A 14560-nucleotide genomic window follows, 5' to 3' on the forward strand; every position below is an offset into this window, starting at 1 on the left:
TTTCATGCCATTCTACCCCACTCACTTTGAGTTTCTATCACAGAGGACTTTAGGTTTTTCCAACACCTTCTTACAGTTTCAAGGCTTTCCCCATAACCTATCCAATTTGCATGGACGACTACTCCCACTCACCTCTTTTAACTAATTAATCCCTGTTCATCTTTCGTATCTCAGCTGATTAAATCAGTACACTCCTCACTCTGAGCTTCTCATAGCACTTCATCCAAGTGCAATTAAACGAATTATGCAATTAAAGTCTGTCTGCTCCGTTAAACTGTAGGGACCTGTGTGTCTTGGTCTCCTGGGTGTGGCATCGTGTCTAACTCACAAGTAAGTACCCAATAAATACTTGAAGAGAATGGTTCCACTGGAAAACTAAAATTAGTTTTGTGTGACTTAGGTTTAGAAGAATTTTTCAAAAACCCCCCTAAAACCTCAGTGGCCTTTGGCGAGACTAGAAAATACCTACGATAGGACCTTAAGATAGGTGCAGAGTGACAAGTTTTCAGACTCACTCCACCTCCTTCAGATAGCCTACACACACTTACTAAGTGTCTGAGAGAAAGCTCCTATCCACAGCCACCTTCCCTGATTTTGCAACCTGGGACTCCTGAACTTCTGAACAGTTCAGACGTTTTGGCTTTTGGCGCTTCCTAGTCCTAAAACTAGGCGCTGAACAAGGGGGTGAAGTGGGGTGGGAACTGAAGACCCAGCCCCATAAGTGCCAGGAAACCACAGGACTCTTACTACCTTGATCTCTCACCCTGAGACACCTGGGACAGCATGTAGCACTGAGAGCTGCCACTAGAGGGCGCTACTCCCTCAAGGCACCTAATTCAAGAAACTAGAAATGGAATTCAGCCACACATCCGTTTCTCCAGAAACAAAAAAGAAGGAAGTCTGGGTTTGGGGCAGGTGGCATCCAGTGTCCCTCAGTCCAGCATTCCTAAAGGAAATAATTTCCATCTCAGGTCTGACCAGACAAGTAAGACAAGCGAGTAGTGTGGATGCTCCAATAGCTTTATTAATTCCTTTCCGCAGGTGGGAGGACCTTGTAGCTGGAGAGCTGGGAAGGAAACCAGGAAGTGGGGGTCTCAGTACGGATCATTAAAGGGGTACAGAGGGTGCCCTGCATCTCTCGGGACCTTCTTCCCATCCACCTGGAAAGAGAGACAGACAGATGGCTCTGTTAGCAGAAGCTCACATTCCAAAGACACAGCATCTTTCCCTGAATCTTTCTGATCACCACCTGTATAGACCACTATGCCAGATGGTAGTAGCAGAACCTGGGCCTCAGAGAATGCCAGTGTCGACAGCATTCCAGCAAACCACAGTCTCGTATATACCTGCCCCTGAACCTAAGAGCTTAAGGTCTCAGCTGAAATAAGGAATATTTATTTTCTTATCTGTAACAGGCTTCAACCCAACCTCAATCCCTCTACCAAGGTTAAGAAGGCCTTCTAGGTTCCTCTCATTTATACCATTTACTGAGAACTTGCTATGGTGCCAGGAACTGGGATCATTTTATAGACAAAAAACTGAGGCTTGTAAAAGTGAAGTAACTTGTTCTAAGTCACAAGATATTGAGGCAGGACCGGGACTCACAGGCTATAAGGCTTTACCCCAAAACATACTACTTCCCCAAGCTTAAGAAAAAGGAGCCCGCTGTGTCCAGGACAGCAATCCTACCAACAACATCCCACCTCTCCTCTGGCCACCAAGGTTGAGGCCAGACTGGGGCCAGAATTCCTCCCCAAATCTTACATTCCCTAACTCTGGCAGCTGATATATACTCACTGTGAGCATGGGCACAATGTATCGCCAATTTTTATTCAGGGCATCTAGCTGCTTCATCTCCTCTGGGCTAAACGTAAAATCAAACACCTGGGGATGGGAAGCAGGGGTCAGAAAAGCCAGTTTCATGTGCAGAAGTTGAGATTCCAGAACACTGCCTTCTTGGCAGGCAGAATCAGAGCCAGACTGTGCACCATGGGTTAAAGAAGACACAACGCACCACCAAGTACCTGAATGTTCTGGAGAATACGTGAAGGGGTGATGCTCTTGGGAATGCAGATCACTTTCCGCTGCACCTGCCACCTAAGGTGGGGATTGAAGCGCATGAGGAAGAGGAGTCAGTCCTCACAAGCACTGTCTCCTCACCATGCAGACTTCTCAAAAATCCTGGAGTCCCTGAGCCGCAGGGGAATAGGGGACATGCCTCAGGTTAGCTTCCCCCCAATTACATGGCAGGATTAGCAGCTTCATTCAGGGCAAGGCCTCAGCCCTGGCCTCCCAACCCAGGGGCCCTCACCCACCTCCTTTCCCCAACACTGCCCGCACCTGAGCAGGATCTGAGCTGGAGACCGGCCATACTTTTCAGCCAGAGCCAGGACTACTGGCTCCTCCAATAGGACCGGTTCATCAGGATCACGCCAAGCTCGATCAGAGGAGCCCAGAGGGCTATAAGCAGTCACCTCCAGGCCGCGTGCTTGGCAGTGAGCAATCAGCTCCTTCTGAGCCAAGTATGGGTGACATTCCACCTAAAACAAGGAAAAATCCATCACTACAGGCTGGCCCCGCCCAGCTTGCGGGGTCCCACCCAGTCGCGCACATCTCTGCCCATCTTGCACTGCTGACTGCCCCACTTTCCCAGGGCCCACTTTTCCCATTCTCCATCTTCCACCGTCCATTTCATTCTCTTCCCACACTTCCATGTCTGTCTTTATTTTTGGCTTTCTAATATTCTTGTATTTGATATAAACCAATACATACTACTTGTTCTCGCTGACATAACCTTACCCTTTATATGTACATTATTCACATTTATTTCCATTGTGCTTGAATCGAAAAGACTTTTTTTTTTTGAAGATTTTATTTATTTGACAGAGAGAGAGAGATCACAAGTAGGCAGAGAGGCAGGCAGAGAGAGAGGGGGAAGCAGGCTCCCCGCTGAGCAGAGAGCCTGATGTGGGGCTCGGTCCCAGGACCCTGAGATCATGACCTGAGCTGAAGGCAGAAGCTTTAACCACTGAGCCACCCAGGCGCCCCGAATCAAAAAGACTTCTTAGCTCCCCACCTTTTCTTTAAGATTTCATTTATTAGAGGGACAGAGAGAGAGCACAAGTAGGCAGAGCAGCAGGCAGAGGGAGAGATGGAAGCAGACTCCCTGCTGAGCCAGGACCCTGAGATCATGACCTGAGCCAAAGGCAGCCGCTTAGCTGAGCCACCAGGCGCCCCTAGCCCTTTTTTAAAATTCCAGTGTAGTTAACTCAGTATCTATCTATCTACTTATTTACCTACCTCCCTTCCTTTCTTTTCAAGATTTTATTTATTTATTTGAGAGAGAGAGAAGCAGGCTCCCTGCTCGAAAGGAACCCGATGCGGGGCTTGATCCCAGGACCTTAGGATCATGACCTGAGCTGAAGGCAGGTGCCCCGAAGCCCTACTTTATGCAGAGAATACTTTATGTAGAGAATACTACTTTATGTAGAGAATTTCTACAGCAACACTTCTGAAAACTTGTTAGCCATCTCCATGAGGAGACCCATCATCTGCTCATTCATGTTTTTGTTCACACACACACACCCCAAACCAACAGATCTGCTCTGCTATGCTCACCTGCAGGACAGCCGGGCGCACAGAGGCCACACTGAGCACATCATCGATCTGTCGACTGCTGAAGTTGGATAGGCCCAGTGCCCTTACCAGCCCCTTAGCCACCAGTGCCTCCAGAGCCTTCCAGGTCTCCTTGTAGTGGGTAGAATCATAGCGGATAGTCCCATCGGCATTCTTAGGGAAAGGGTTGTCTCCCCGCCTAGGTGAAAGACAGCCCCCACACGAGTGGGCACAAATGCAAGGCTTCTGCCTTACCTGCCCATCCAGTCACTCTGTGTTCTCATACTAAGCCCAGAAAAGGCCAAACGCCAAGAATAAGAAACAAGCGTGGTTTTTCGCCCTTTCAGGTCATGACCCAGGCATTAACTCTCTATAGAATGCCCATTCCCTCCCCTCTTTTTTCTAGACCCAGACTGTATCTCCTCTCGTCTCCTCTGAGAAGTCTTTCTGAATTCCTTCTTCCTCCTCCTCCTTGCAGGCTCTGGCAACCGTCTTTTAGGACAGCACAGAGCTGACAGTGAGGCTCCTTTCACAGCCTCTGCTGGAGCTGATTCTCCACTGCAACCCCAGGCTTAGCTCAGCAGAAGCTAGCAGTTTCCGGAATGAACAAAGGGAGCAGCAGGGACCACTCATGTGCCCCTGGGATACCCACCGTGGGAGGTTACGCTCCTTTTCTGTAGCTGAACTCCCAACACAATAGCACAGAAGGCTGGGTTCCCATGGCGAACTGAGGCGTGTTCCCCTCCTGCTCTGCTACTGTGCATTACAGGTCACTAACACAACTCCCCCAACACCCGACTGCCTGGATGAAGACCCTGGCAAGGCTCACTCAAATGCGTAAGGCCAGTGCATCAGGTACAGGTCCAAATACTCCAGCTGGAGGTCAGCCAGCGTCTTCCGGAGGGCAGGCTCCACATCCTCAGGGTGGTGTTTAGTGTTCCACAGCTTCGAAGTCACAAACAGCTCCTCTCTCGACACCGCCTGGTCCACGGGGCAGGGCCCATAGTGAGAGGAGCCATGGGCACCCAGTCTCACCCACCCTCACCTCTGTGAGAGAGGACTTAGAAGGAAGATGCTGCCATCCCTCCAGCCAGGCGCCTAGCCTTCTCACCCCAGCCCTCTGTAGCCCCCGTCCTCACCTTGCCAGGTCCCACATTCTCCTTCAGGGCCTCCCCGATCTCAGTCTCATTGCCATAGATAGCAGCACAGTCAATGTGGCGGTAGCCTACACTCAGGGCGTACTTAACAGCTGCTTTCACCTGCCAGATGAGAGAAGCAGAGATTTCAGCTGTTGGCCTAGGCCAGAAACTGCCCTCCTGAGGGACACTGCTGGGGGAGGGGCAGGAACATACCACTGCAGTCATCAGAAGTAGGGGCGAGAAGATGAAAGATGGCTCTAGTAGGGGACCAGAAGCCTCTTCAGAGACTCTAAACCTTTTGTGCCAACCCAATAACCCCCAAGATTTCCTCCTACCCAAGCAATCTCAGTGCAGCCCAGGAAAAATTAACATTGTATTCCCAGTTAGATGCTCAGAAGATGGACGGATACATTGACAGGGAACAGAAGTATAAGTCATAGAGACTGGTTCTCTAGACCTGAGGAGCTGGTTAGAGAAACATGATACACAGGTAAATAATTCGTAGGCTAAGGACACACGGAGAGACCCTTATGGAGCCCTGTAGACCAACTGAGCTCTGGGAGTTCAGGGAAGCAGAAGAGCTCTGCGAGAGGGAAGAATTTAAGGAAGGCAGAAAAGTGAGATGGAAGCTAGGCCCAGAGCCCTCTGTCAAGAGAGAAGAAAGCTGACAGAAGTAGGAGGACAGGTCAGACAATCTGCTAGAAAACAGACTAGAAACCTGGCATCAGAAGCAGAACCAAGGGTACCAGGGCCTTGCCATTCATGATCCCCATCTAGGTACAGCTCTTACTATCAGATGTACTCTCCTCAGCTCTCCCCTCATCCCCTCATGTACTCCCCTTATCCCATTACCACCACCCACCCACCCACCCCCGTCTTGGCTGCCCAGTTCTGATCGCCACCCTCTGCCCTTTCCTAGCTCCTGGACTTGCCCTGGGCCATGTCAGTGCCTGCCTAGGGCATAAAAACCCTGGCTCCAGGGTTCTAGGCTGCAGGAGGAAGGAAAGCAAAGGGAAATGAGGAAGAGCACACCACAAATACCAGCCTAAGTCCCAGAGAGAAGAGGTTATATTCTCCCTGCCAGACTCCCTCTCAAACTTAATCCCTAAACTTCTCTAAACTCTGACTCAAATTTCCAAAGAACAAGGAAGCAGCCCTGGGAAGGTGCCCCACCCCAGGAGGGAGCTGCATCTCTAGTTATGACAACCCTAGGAAAGCAGGTCTCTATTCCCACACTCCCTAAGCTGGAAGTGTCTGTACCAGGGTTTATTAAATTTCAGCTAGCAGTCGCCCTTTTTCTTCCACCTATGAATGATTTTTACATCTTTAAATGGCTTACATAAATACATAATCGCTCCCATTTTGCCATTTGTCCAGCAAAATCTAAATTATTAAGCATCTGGTTCTTTAAGAAAAAGTTTGCTAACCCTTGGTCTGAGCAGCTGACATAGCTATTCTTCAAACCCCGACACCTGCCATGTGCCTACCTCTGGACTGAGCACTGCAGAGTAGCCCTGCCCTTAAGGAGCCCCGTGTGAGAGAGGGAGAAAGCATCATAGCACAGAGTATTAAGTGCCATATTAGGGGGCAGCACAGGGCCAGGCACAGGGAGGTCCCATGTCTGTCACAGCACTCAGTGCAGATCCAATTAGGGAAAGGGTTCCTCCCTATTCCCTTGGCCCTTCTGGGCCCCTCAGCCCTTCCTCTGAGTCACCTCAGGAAGCCAAGGGCTCACTGCTGGTCTCTTCTTCCCTTGTCTCTTCCCACTGCCCTGCAGGCTTATCTGATACTACATGAAATGGAGTATAGCAATGGGGAAGCTACAGAAAATTCAGGGACCCTCTCCCAAATTCTGCCTTTTCCCTAGCAGAGGTATAAGAAGCCCTCCTCTCCTTCCTCCATCTCTCACCTGGCCAGGATTGCTCTTCCAGGTGCCCAGCCCAATCAGGGGCATCTTCTGCCCAGTATGCAGGACGACACACGAAGTTGCCATTGCCCCCTGAAACACAGATGGGAAGAGAATGGAGTGGGGTCAGTGTTGCTGCTTGATCCTCGTTGGTCAAGACTCCTATAAAACATGGGTGGTAAAGGGAGCAAGAGGTGACAGAACAAACAACACAGTTGTGCACACGTCCCTGTGAGCAGAGGGCAGCTAAGACAGGGTAGCCCGAACCAACTAAGGCCAGGAGCTCCTGGACAAACATTAACCGGACCACTGGCCTGGGTGCCCTTCCTTCTGCCAGGCTAAAGGTCTGTGTTAGAGAGTTCCGATACCGAGAGACCAAGGTGAGTGACTCCCTGAAGTACCCAGCCTTGACTACATTAACGTCTCGGGCCGGGCAAGACTGGCAAAAGCCATTATGAGTCTGAGTGAGACCAAGTGACAGACTGGATTCAGGAACAGGTCCCTTCTCCGAGGATGAAATGAACATTCCCAGGAGGCTATCAGAAACTAGAGATTCTCCTAGTCCCTGACAGAGAGGTCTGATCGCCATGCAGGTAGGCCTGAGTGGGCTCTTTAACGGTAAGCAGACCATTTTTTAGATGAAAAACAAAACAAAACAAAAAACTCAAGAGAGGTGAAGTTAAATTAAAAAAGAGAGAGAGAAAGATGAAGTTATTTGCCCCCAAATCAACAGCTGAGAAGTGGCAGAGCGAAGGATCCAAGGAGGAATCAATGGATAAAGGCAAGAAAAGGGCAGGTAAACACGGACAGTCATAATATTTATGTCCTGTGCCTCACGGCACATATCACAGCATGCTACAGAAAAGCAAATGACTTCTGTTAGGGCAAGGACCAGGAAATATTGACATTGGCTTTTAACAGTAAGTTGGGCTTTCCCAAGAGTCAAGGGGAGAAGGCTTTCCAGGAAGGGGAATTAGACACAACAGAAAGCAGTAAGTTACAGACACAAGAAAATGTCCAATTGAACAAAACAGGTGGATGACTGGAGCAACCCTCTTTGGAGAGCTTTGAAAATCAGAAGTCTCCAAATGGCCCAAGAATACTCATTCAGTCAGCAAATGATGAATGTGACGAATGTTACGAATGTTCCAGGCCTTGTGCTAGGCCTAAGAGACACACATATTCAAATAGAGTCCCTGCCATTTTGGAGTTTACGGGCTGGTGTGATGAGGACAGTCGGTATCAGCACAATATGTAAGACAGGACCAAAATCTGTACAAGGGCTACAAGAAAAGAGCAACCCTGCAAGGATGGCTTCCTGGAGATACTATCTGAGCCTTTTTTTTTTTTTAAAGGTTTTATTTTTAAGTAATCTCTATACCCAATGTGGGGCTCAAACTCACAACCCTGCGATCAAGTTTCACACCCGGGATGCCTGGATGGCTGTCAGTTAAGTGTCCAACTCTTGATTTCAGCTCAGGTGATGATCTCAGGGTTGTGGGATCCGGCTCTGCACTGGGTGTGGGGACTTAAGATTCTCTCTCCCTCTGCCCCAAACCCCCAATCTAAAAAAAAAAAAAGGAAAGGAAAGGAAAAAATTTTCTCTCTCTCCCCCTCTCACACCTGCTCCCCAAAAAAAAAGTTGCATGCTCTACCAACTAAGCCAGCAAGGTGCCCAAGTCAAGTCTTGATGAACAGGAATTATCCAAGCAAAAGAAAAAAGAGAAAGAATGCTCACCCTAAGAGCCAATAAGGTAGAAATAACCTTTTCCCTTGATCTCATCAGTACTAGAGATATCACTCCCTTGGGATTGATTTCATTGCCAGCAATAACTTAATAAATATAACCTTTGTTTCCAAGTTCTGAAAATATTATGGTAGAGCAGGAAATAAGATAAGTTGTTAAGTATAGCTGACATATCAAAATTGTCATTCCTAATACTTCCGACTCTGGAAGAATTTGATAGCCTAGCATAACCTGGTTATGGAGACCGCCTTTTTCTGCTAGAACAAAAGCAAAAATGTTCAGTCTGAGTAGCAAACCACAGATCACTGAAGGCAATGCTGTTACCAAACCTCCCAGGGACACAAACTTCCCAAGGGATCAGGCAAGCATATCTGGACTTCACAGGAGGAACTGGCCTGCCAGCTGCCACCAGGGTCAGTGGCTGGTTTCCTGGGCTTGTTCCCCAACAGGGGACCTGTTGGCCTCTCCCAGATTTCCCAGCACACATTGGAGAACTCTGAAATTACACAAGGACTTAGGCTGAAAGCTTGAACAAAAGCCTGGTCTAAGGCAAAAAGGAAGAAACCTGATGCTTGCTTCTCCCCTTCTTTTGATGGTGAAACTGAAAACCCAAACGGCTGAGGCATGAGGGAGCAGGGCTCATAGAAGCAACACCTAACGAAGAGCTTCAAAGAACAAGAGCTACAAAGGAGAGAACGGAGGGGCCGCAGGAGAGAGCAAATGTTTTTCTCTGGGACAGAAGTCAGACTCTGCCAGACTCTGCCAGCTCTTGACTTCCTCATCTTCTGCCTCACACATTGGCGTTCCAGCCCTCTCCTGCCTTAACAGGCTCTGAAGTTGTAAGGAACTGCCTGGCTTGGCCTCTGGCCGCACTCAAAAACCCTCATGTTAACTTGGGAGAGGTTTTACATATGAACGAGAAAACCTGGCTGTGTGTGGGGAGGGGAGGTATAAGGACTCAGGTTTTAGGGGCACCTGGCTGGCTCACTCGATGGAGCATGCAATTCTTGATCTTGGGGTTACAAGTTCAAGCTCCACGTTCTTTAAAAAAAAAGGGGGGGGGCCTGGGTGGCTCAGTGGTTTAAGCCTCTGCCTTTGGCTCACGTCATGATCTCAGGGTCCTGGAATCGAGCCCCGAATCGGGCTCTCTGCTCAGCAGGGAGCCTGCTTCCCCCCTCTCTCTGCCTGCCTCTCTGCCTACTTGTGATCTCTGTCAAATATATAAAATCTTTTTAAAAATTAAAAATTAAAAAAAAGGGTGGGGGGGACTCAGGTTTTATTATTCCCAAGTCAGCACCTAAACCTACATTCCTTCTCTCTGGGGTTATCTTCCCTTCTCAGAGGAGAGCTCTATAGCTCCTGCCTGGATGCAAGAACTCGGAAACACAGGAAAAAGAGGAAGCAGTGTTTACATGAGTGTTCTCTGGCTGCATGGGCCTTTCTTTTACTTCCCATACATGTCGGTGTCCCTCAGAGTTCCGTCCCCAGTCCTCTTCCCACTCCCTAGTTAAGCTCCTGTCTTCAGTTACCACATTAAGCACTGATTCTGCCCACCCCAGTTCTGGATATTCAGCTCCCTCTGGACATCTCCACCAGTATGTCCTATAGGTATGTAAGACTCAGCATGTCCAAAACTGTACTCGTCAAATCCAGCAGCGAAGCACAAAGGGAACAGTTCAAGGCTGGGGTTGCACACACCAAGGTTTGAATCTCAGCACCTCTCCCTCATTTTAAAGAGATGCTGTATCTAAAGCACTCTGCACAGTGCCTGACCCATGCTCTTCTGTATACTCTCTTACCAGGGACTCAAGGCCCTGGATAACAACTTGTTAAAGCAAACATGTTCATAGTGTAATCTGTGGGGTCTTGAAAAGCCATCTAAATAAAGTTTTTCAGTTCATGTGGCATTTCTGCCAAATAGATAATGGTATTATCTATCAGATTATGGTTTTGACAGGTGATGGGTAGGATAATATATCCTTATCTGTACTCCTAAGAAGCTAGCATGGAAAACCACTTTAAATATGTAACTGTGGCCAAGATTTAGTCTATGTGGCTGGGTTAAAAATCCCGTTAACATTGGTAAATATTTTTTAAAAAGGTATAGTCTGCTCTGGACTGTAACATCAAACCTAAGACTTCCAGAACACTTCATGTACTTCTTGATGTATGTGAAAAGAATTTTAAAATACCTATTTCTTAAGTCTTTCTCCAGCCCATCCATATCAACCTCCACTGACCACTACTGCTCTGAACCACCCATTTCTCTGCTTCCAGTGTGGCCACTCTCCCCACAATCCATTCACTAACTCTGACCATGTCACCCCAAGGCTCAAACTCTTCCAACAGTCCTTGCCAACCTTCAGGATAAAGTCTACATTCCTTAGTAATACCTTTCTTAACCTGGCTCCCACCTTCCTCATTTTTCCACCTCTTCATTGCGAACTCCAGATTTCAGACTTTGCAGAACCAGCCACCACTTACTTGAGTCCGGGCGCACTTTGCTTCCCAAAGTCCCAGCCCGGCCTGGCTAGGGGCAGCTCACCCTTCAGCTGGCACTTGCTGCTCCCATGCACCCATAGCTGTGCACATAGCTGCCATTGTTTGTTTACACTGCTTTCCCTCACAAAGCGGGGTACTCCTTCAGGTCAGAGCATATCATCTTTTTGAGCCCCTCACTCCTGGAGTGCCTGCCCCATAGATACACATAGAAACTCACATGTGAGCACACCCACCCACACACACAAACACACTAAACACACACACAATGGCAAAGCAGAGAGAGCGTGACAGCTTAGGTGGGGGGTACATTTGAAGAAGTCCTGCCTTCATCACCTTCTTTCTTTCCTTCTTGGGTAACCTAGAAAGAATCATCTCTAGAAAATATCAAAGCACTTTACCATTTTCAGAAAAACAAAAACCAGTTGCTTCATACAGGATGATACTGGGATTGCTCCTGTACAAATAAGAAAACTGAGATCTTGGGGAAGGTACAGGCTTGATCAGAACCACTGAGACTCTTTTAGGAGGTCTTGCAGCCTGAGTATAGGTAAGCTGGGTCTTGCAGCCTGAGTACAAGTAAGCTGAAAGGAAGAGTTAGTTAATAGTAACTCCATCTGATGACAGTTCAGATTCCATCCGGTCTCCCTGTAACAGAGGTCTGAGGAAACGGAAAAACATGCCCTAACTTTCCCAAACCCAAGGCAGGTGCCTAAGTAAGCTAAGTCTACCCACTTCGGCCATTTCCAGAAGTATTTCTGCAATCCCACAGAAAGGCCAGAGTTCCTGCAAAAATCATGGTGGTAAGCAAACAAAAAGAAGAGGCCAACTAAAACTTACAGAGCGCTTTAAAAACTTTATTTTACTTAATCCTCACTACAGTTCCAACGTAGAAACTCACTTCATCGGTCTGAAAACTGAGGTTCAGAGAAACTGAGGAATTTTCCAAGATCACACAGAGTTCAAATCCGAAACCGAGTCAGACTTCCTCCAGAGACCCCGCTCTCTGGTCTATTTCGGGGCGGGGAAGAGGAGTTGGGGGCTGCAGCAGGAGAAACTCACCTCGGCTGGAGCACAGAGCGTGAACAAGACAGTGTGATCTCTGCTTCGTTCTGCGTCCTGCTAACGATCCAAGAGGTCTCAGCTTCTGGAACCGGTGGGCTGCAAGGAAGGTTGGCCTAATGGTGAAGGCAGGGACAAGGCTTAAGCCTGGCGGTAGAGAGGAAGCTCCTCCCGGTGGAGGGGAGAGGGCCGGACTTTCAGCATCACGCGCAGCGGTGGACCCCACCCCTGCCCCCAGTGAAGAGCGGGAGGGCGGAAGCCAGAGCTGCGAGCCTGCACCATCTCCTCCTCCGGCTGCTAGTGGTCGGATTGGCTGTTTAGACACACTTCACTGCGCAGGTTTGGAGGACGCGGGGCCGGATGAAGCATCAGCCGCCGGCCACGTGGGGAGCTTCAGCGGCTAGGAAGTGCTGGCCCACAGTGCCCCGCGCGCCGCGGCAACGTCGCTCTAGCCCCAGCTCTTTCTGCCCGTCGTGGGGAGGCTCTGGGGTGACACGTTGCAAGTGCAGCTGGTGTCTCCTCTGTTTTCGCATTCGCAGAACCAGTTTGCTCTCCTCTCCCATAGAGTCCGGTTGACCGGGTTTTCAGCGTATACCTAAACTGGCCCCGTTATTTAGTCAAGCAAGCAGGCTGGGAGAGTAGCCGCAGCGTAAAAGTTGTACCAAGGAAGACCTCGGGCCCCTGGGCTCCAAGTGGCAGGAAGTTCGTGGTCCCTGTATCTGGACTGTGTACCCTGGCCGCGCATTAATGTGTCAGTACTGTGCTAGACTTTATAAACTTTTTTTTTTAAGATTTTATTTATTTGACAGAGATCACAAGTAGGCAGAGGGAGGCGGGGGGGAAGCAAGCTCCCTGCCAAGCAGAGAGCCCGATGCGGGACTCAATCCCAGGACTTTGGGATCATGACCTGAGCCGAAGGCAGGGGCTTAAGCCACCCAGGCGCCCCTATAAACATGTTTTTATTGAATCTTCACAACAACCCTGTAAAGGCAATGTTCTTTTTAATTTTTTTGTAAGCCTTTTAATTGAAGTATAGTAGAGCATAAATAGAGAAAAATGCACAAATCATAAATGTACAGCTCTGCGTTTTTGTGGGTTTTTTTCCTCCAATATAACTGTTATCCAGGTGAAGATAACAGACGTTACCAGCACACTGGAAGCTGCCTGTGAGGGAGATATTCATTTTGCATTTTACAGTTTGGATAGACTCAGCCAGGTAAAGCAGCTTGCCCAAAGTCACACAGCTATTAAGTTACAGATTTTAGGGGCGCCTGGGTGGCTCAGTGGGTTAAAGCCTCTGTCTTCGGTTCAGGTCATGATCCCAGAGTCCTGGGATCGAGCCCGGCATCAGGCTCTCTGCTCAGCGGGGAGCCTGCTTCCTCCTCTCTCTCTGCCTGCCTCTCTGCTTACTTGTGTTCTCTGTCCGTCAAATAAATAAATAAAATCTTAAAAAAAAAAAAACTTACAGATTTTATGTTTGAAATACCCCTTGCTGTTTGGACTGAGAGGTGTCTTGCGTTTTGTGTGTTTTCCACTCTGTGTAGCTGTTGCCTTTCACACCCCACACTTAATTTTCCCTGCCCCTCTATTCTTCCCCATCTTTTTTTGCCCCCTGGATTATTCCCCCACTGTTGCCTCAATACAGGTGATGTCCTGATAGACCAAATGTCCAAAGTTTGACACCATCTGTCCTCATAAAGACTCAGATTCCAGCTTATGTGATCAGAATTTTGTATCCCTCAAACTGATCTTAGCCTAGCAAAGAGTTGCCTTCAAGAGACACATGCCATATATCCCATCCCTCCCACCTTTCTGCAGGGTCTGACAGACTCCCTATCTTTTTCTGCTGAGTCTGACTTCTTAAAAAGTCTGAAGTGCAACTGCTTAGGTCTTCTCCTTCCCCAGTGTTGGGGCTTTTGCTCTTAGTTCTGGTGCCAGGGAATGTTTCATACAAAGCACAAAGCTATCCCTCCAAGAATTTTCAAAGCGGCAGTCCTCAGATTGTAAAACAGACCCACTCGGGAACACACCACCCCTTTCACAACCACCCTCCCATTTTACAAAAGACAAGCCTCTCAGCCAATTTCTTTTTTTGTTTGTTTGGTTTTGGTTTTGGGTTTTGGTGGGTTTTTTGTTTGTTTTTTATTTTTAAAATTTTGTATTTATTATTATTATTTTTAATAAACATATAATGTATTTTTATCCCCAGGGGTACAGGTCTGTGAATCGCCAGGTTTACACACTTCACAGCAATCACCATAGCACATACCCTCCCCAATGTCCATAACCCCATCCCCCTCTCCTGACCCCCCTCCCCCAGCAACCCTCAGTTTGTTTTGTGAGATTAAGAGTCACTTATGCGGGACGCCTGAGTGGCTCAGTTGGTTAAGCATCTGCCTTCGGCTCAGGTCATGATCCCATCATCCTGGGATCGAGTCCCGCATCGGGCCCCTTGCTCGGCAGGGAGCCTGCTTCTCCCTCTGCCTCCCTCTGCCTCCGTCTGCCAGTGCTCTCTCTCTCTCTCTCTGACAAATAAATAAATAAAATCTTTAAAAAAAAAAAAAAAGAGTCACTTATGGTTTGTCTCCCTCC

The 14560-nt window shown here is 48.4% G+C and overlaps 1 protein-coding gene across 1 annotated transcript; it reads right to left on the reverse strand.

The window, feature by feature from the left end:
• Nucleotides 1–1002: 1002 nt before the first annotated feature.
• Nucleotides 1003–12404, reverse strand: AKR1A1 (aldo-keto reductase family 1 member A1). The gene is made up of 9 exons (XM_080800697.1): nucleotides 11969–12404; nucleotides 6664–6753; nucleotides 4755–4874; nucleotides 4445–4596; nucleotides 3619–3814; nucleotides 2341–2540; nucleotides 2025–2097; nucleotides 1798–1884; nucleotides 1003–1160 (listed from the first exon to the last, which is right to left on the reverse strand). The coding sequence occupies exons 2-9, from the start codon at nucleotides 6745–6747 to the stop codon at nucleotides 1095–1097; spliced, it is 978 nt and encodes a 325-aa protein (XP_080656823.1). The 5' UTR covers nucleotides 6748–6753; nucleotides 11969–12404; the 3' UTR covers nucleotides 1003–1094.
• Nucleotides 12405–14560: the final 2156 nt, after the last annotated feature.

Source organism: Martes martes (genome assembly GCF_963455335.1).
Source record: "Martes martes genome assembly, chromosome: 4".
NCBI classification, from domain to species: Eukaryota; Metazoa; Chordata; class Mammalia; order Carnivora; family Mustelidae; genus Martes; species Martes martes.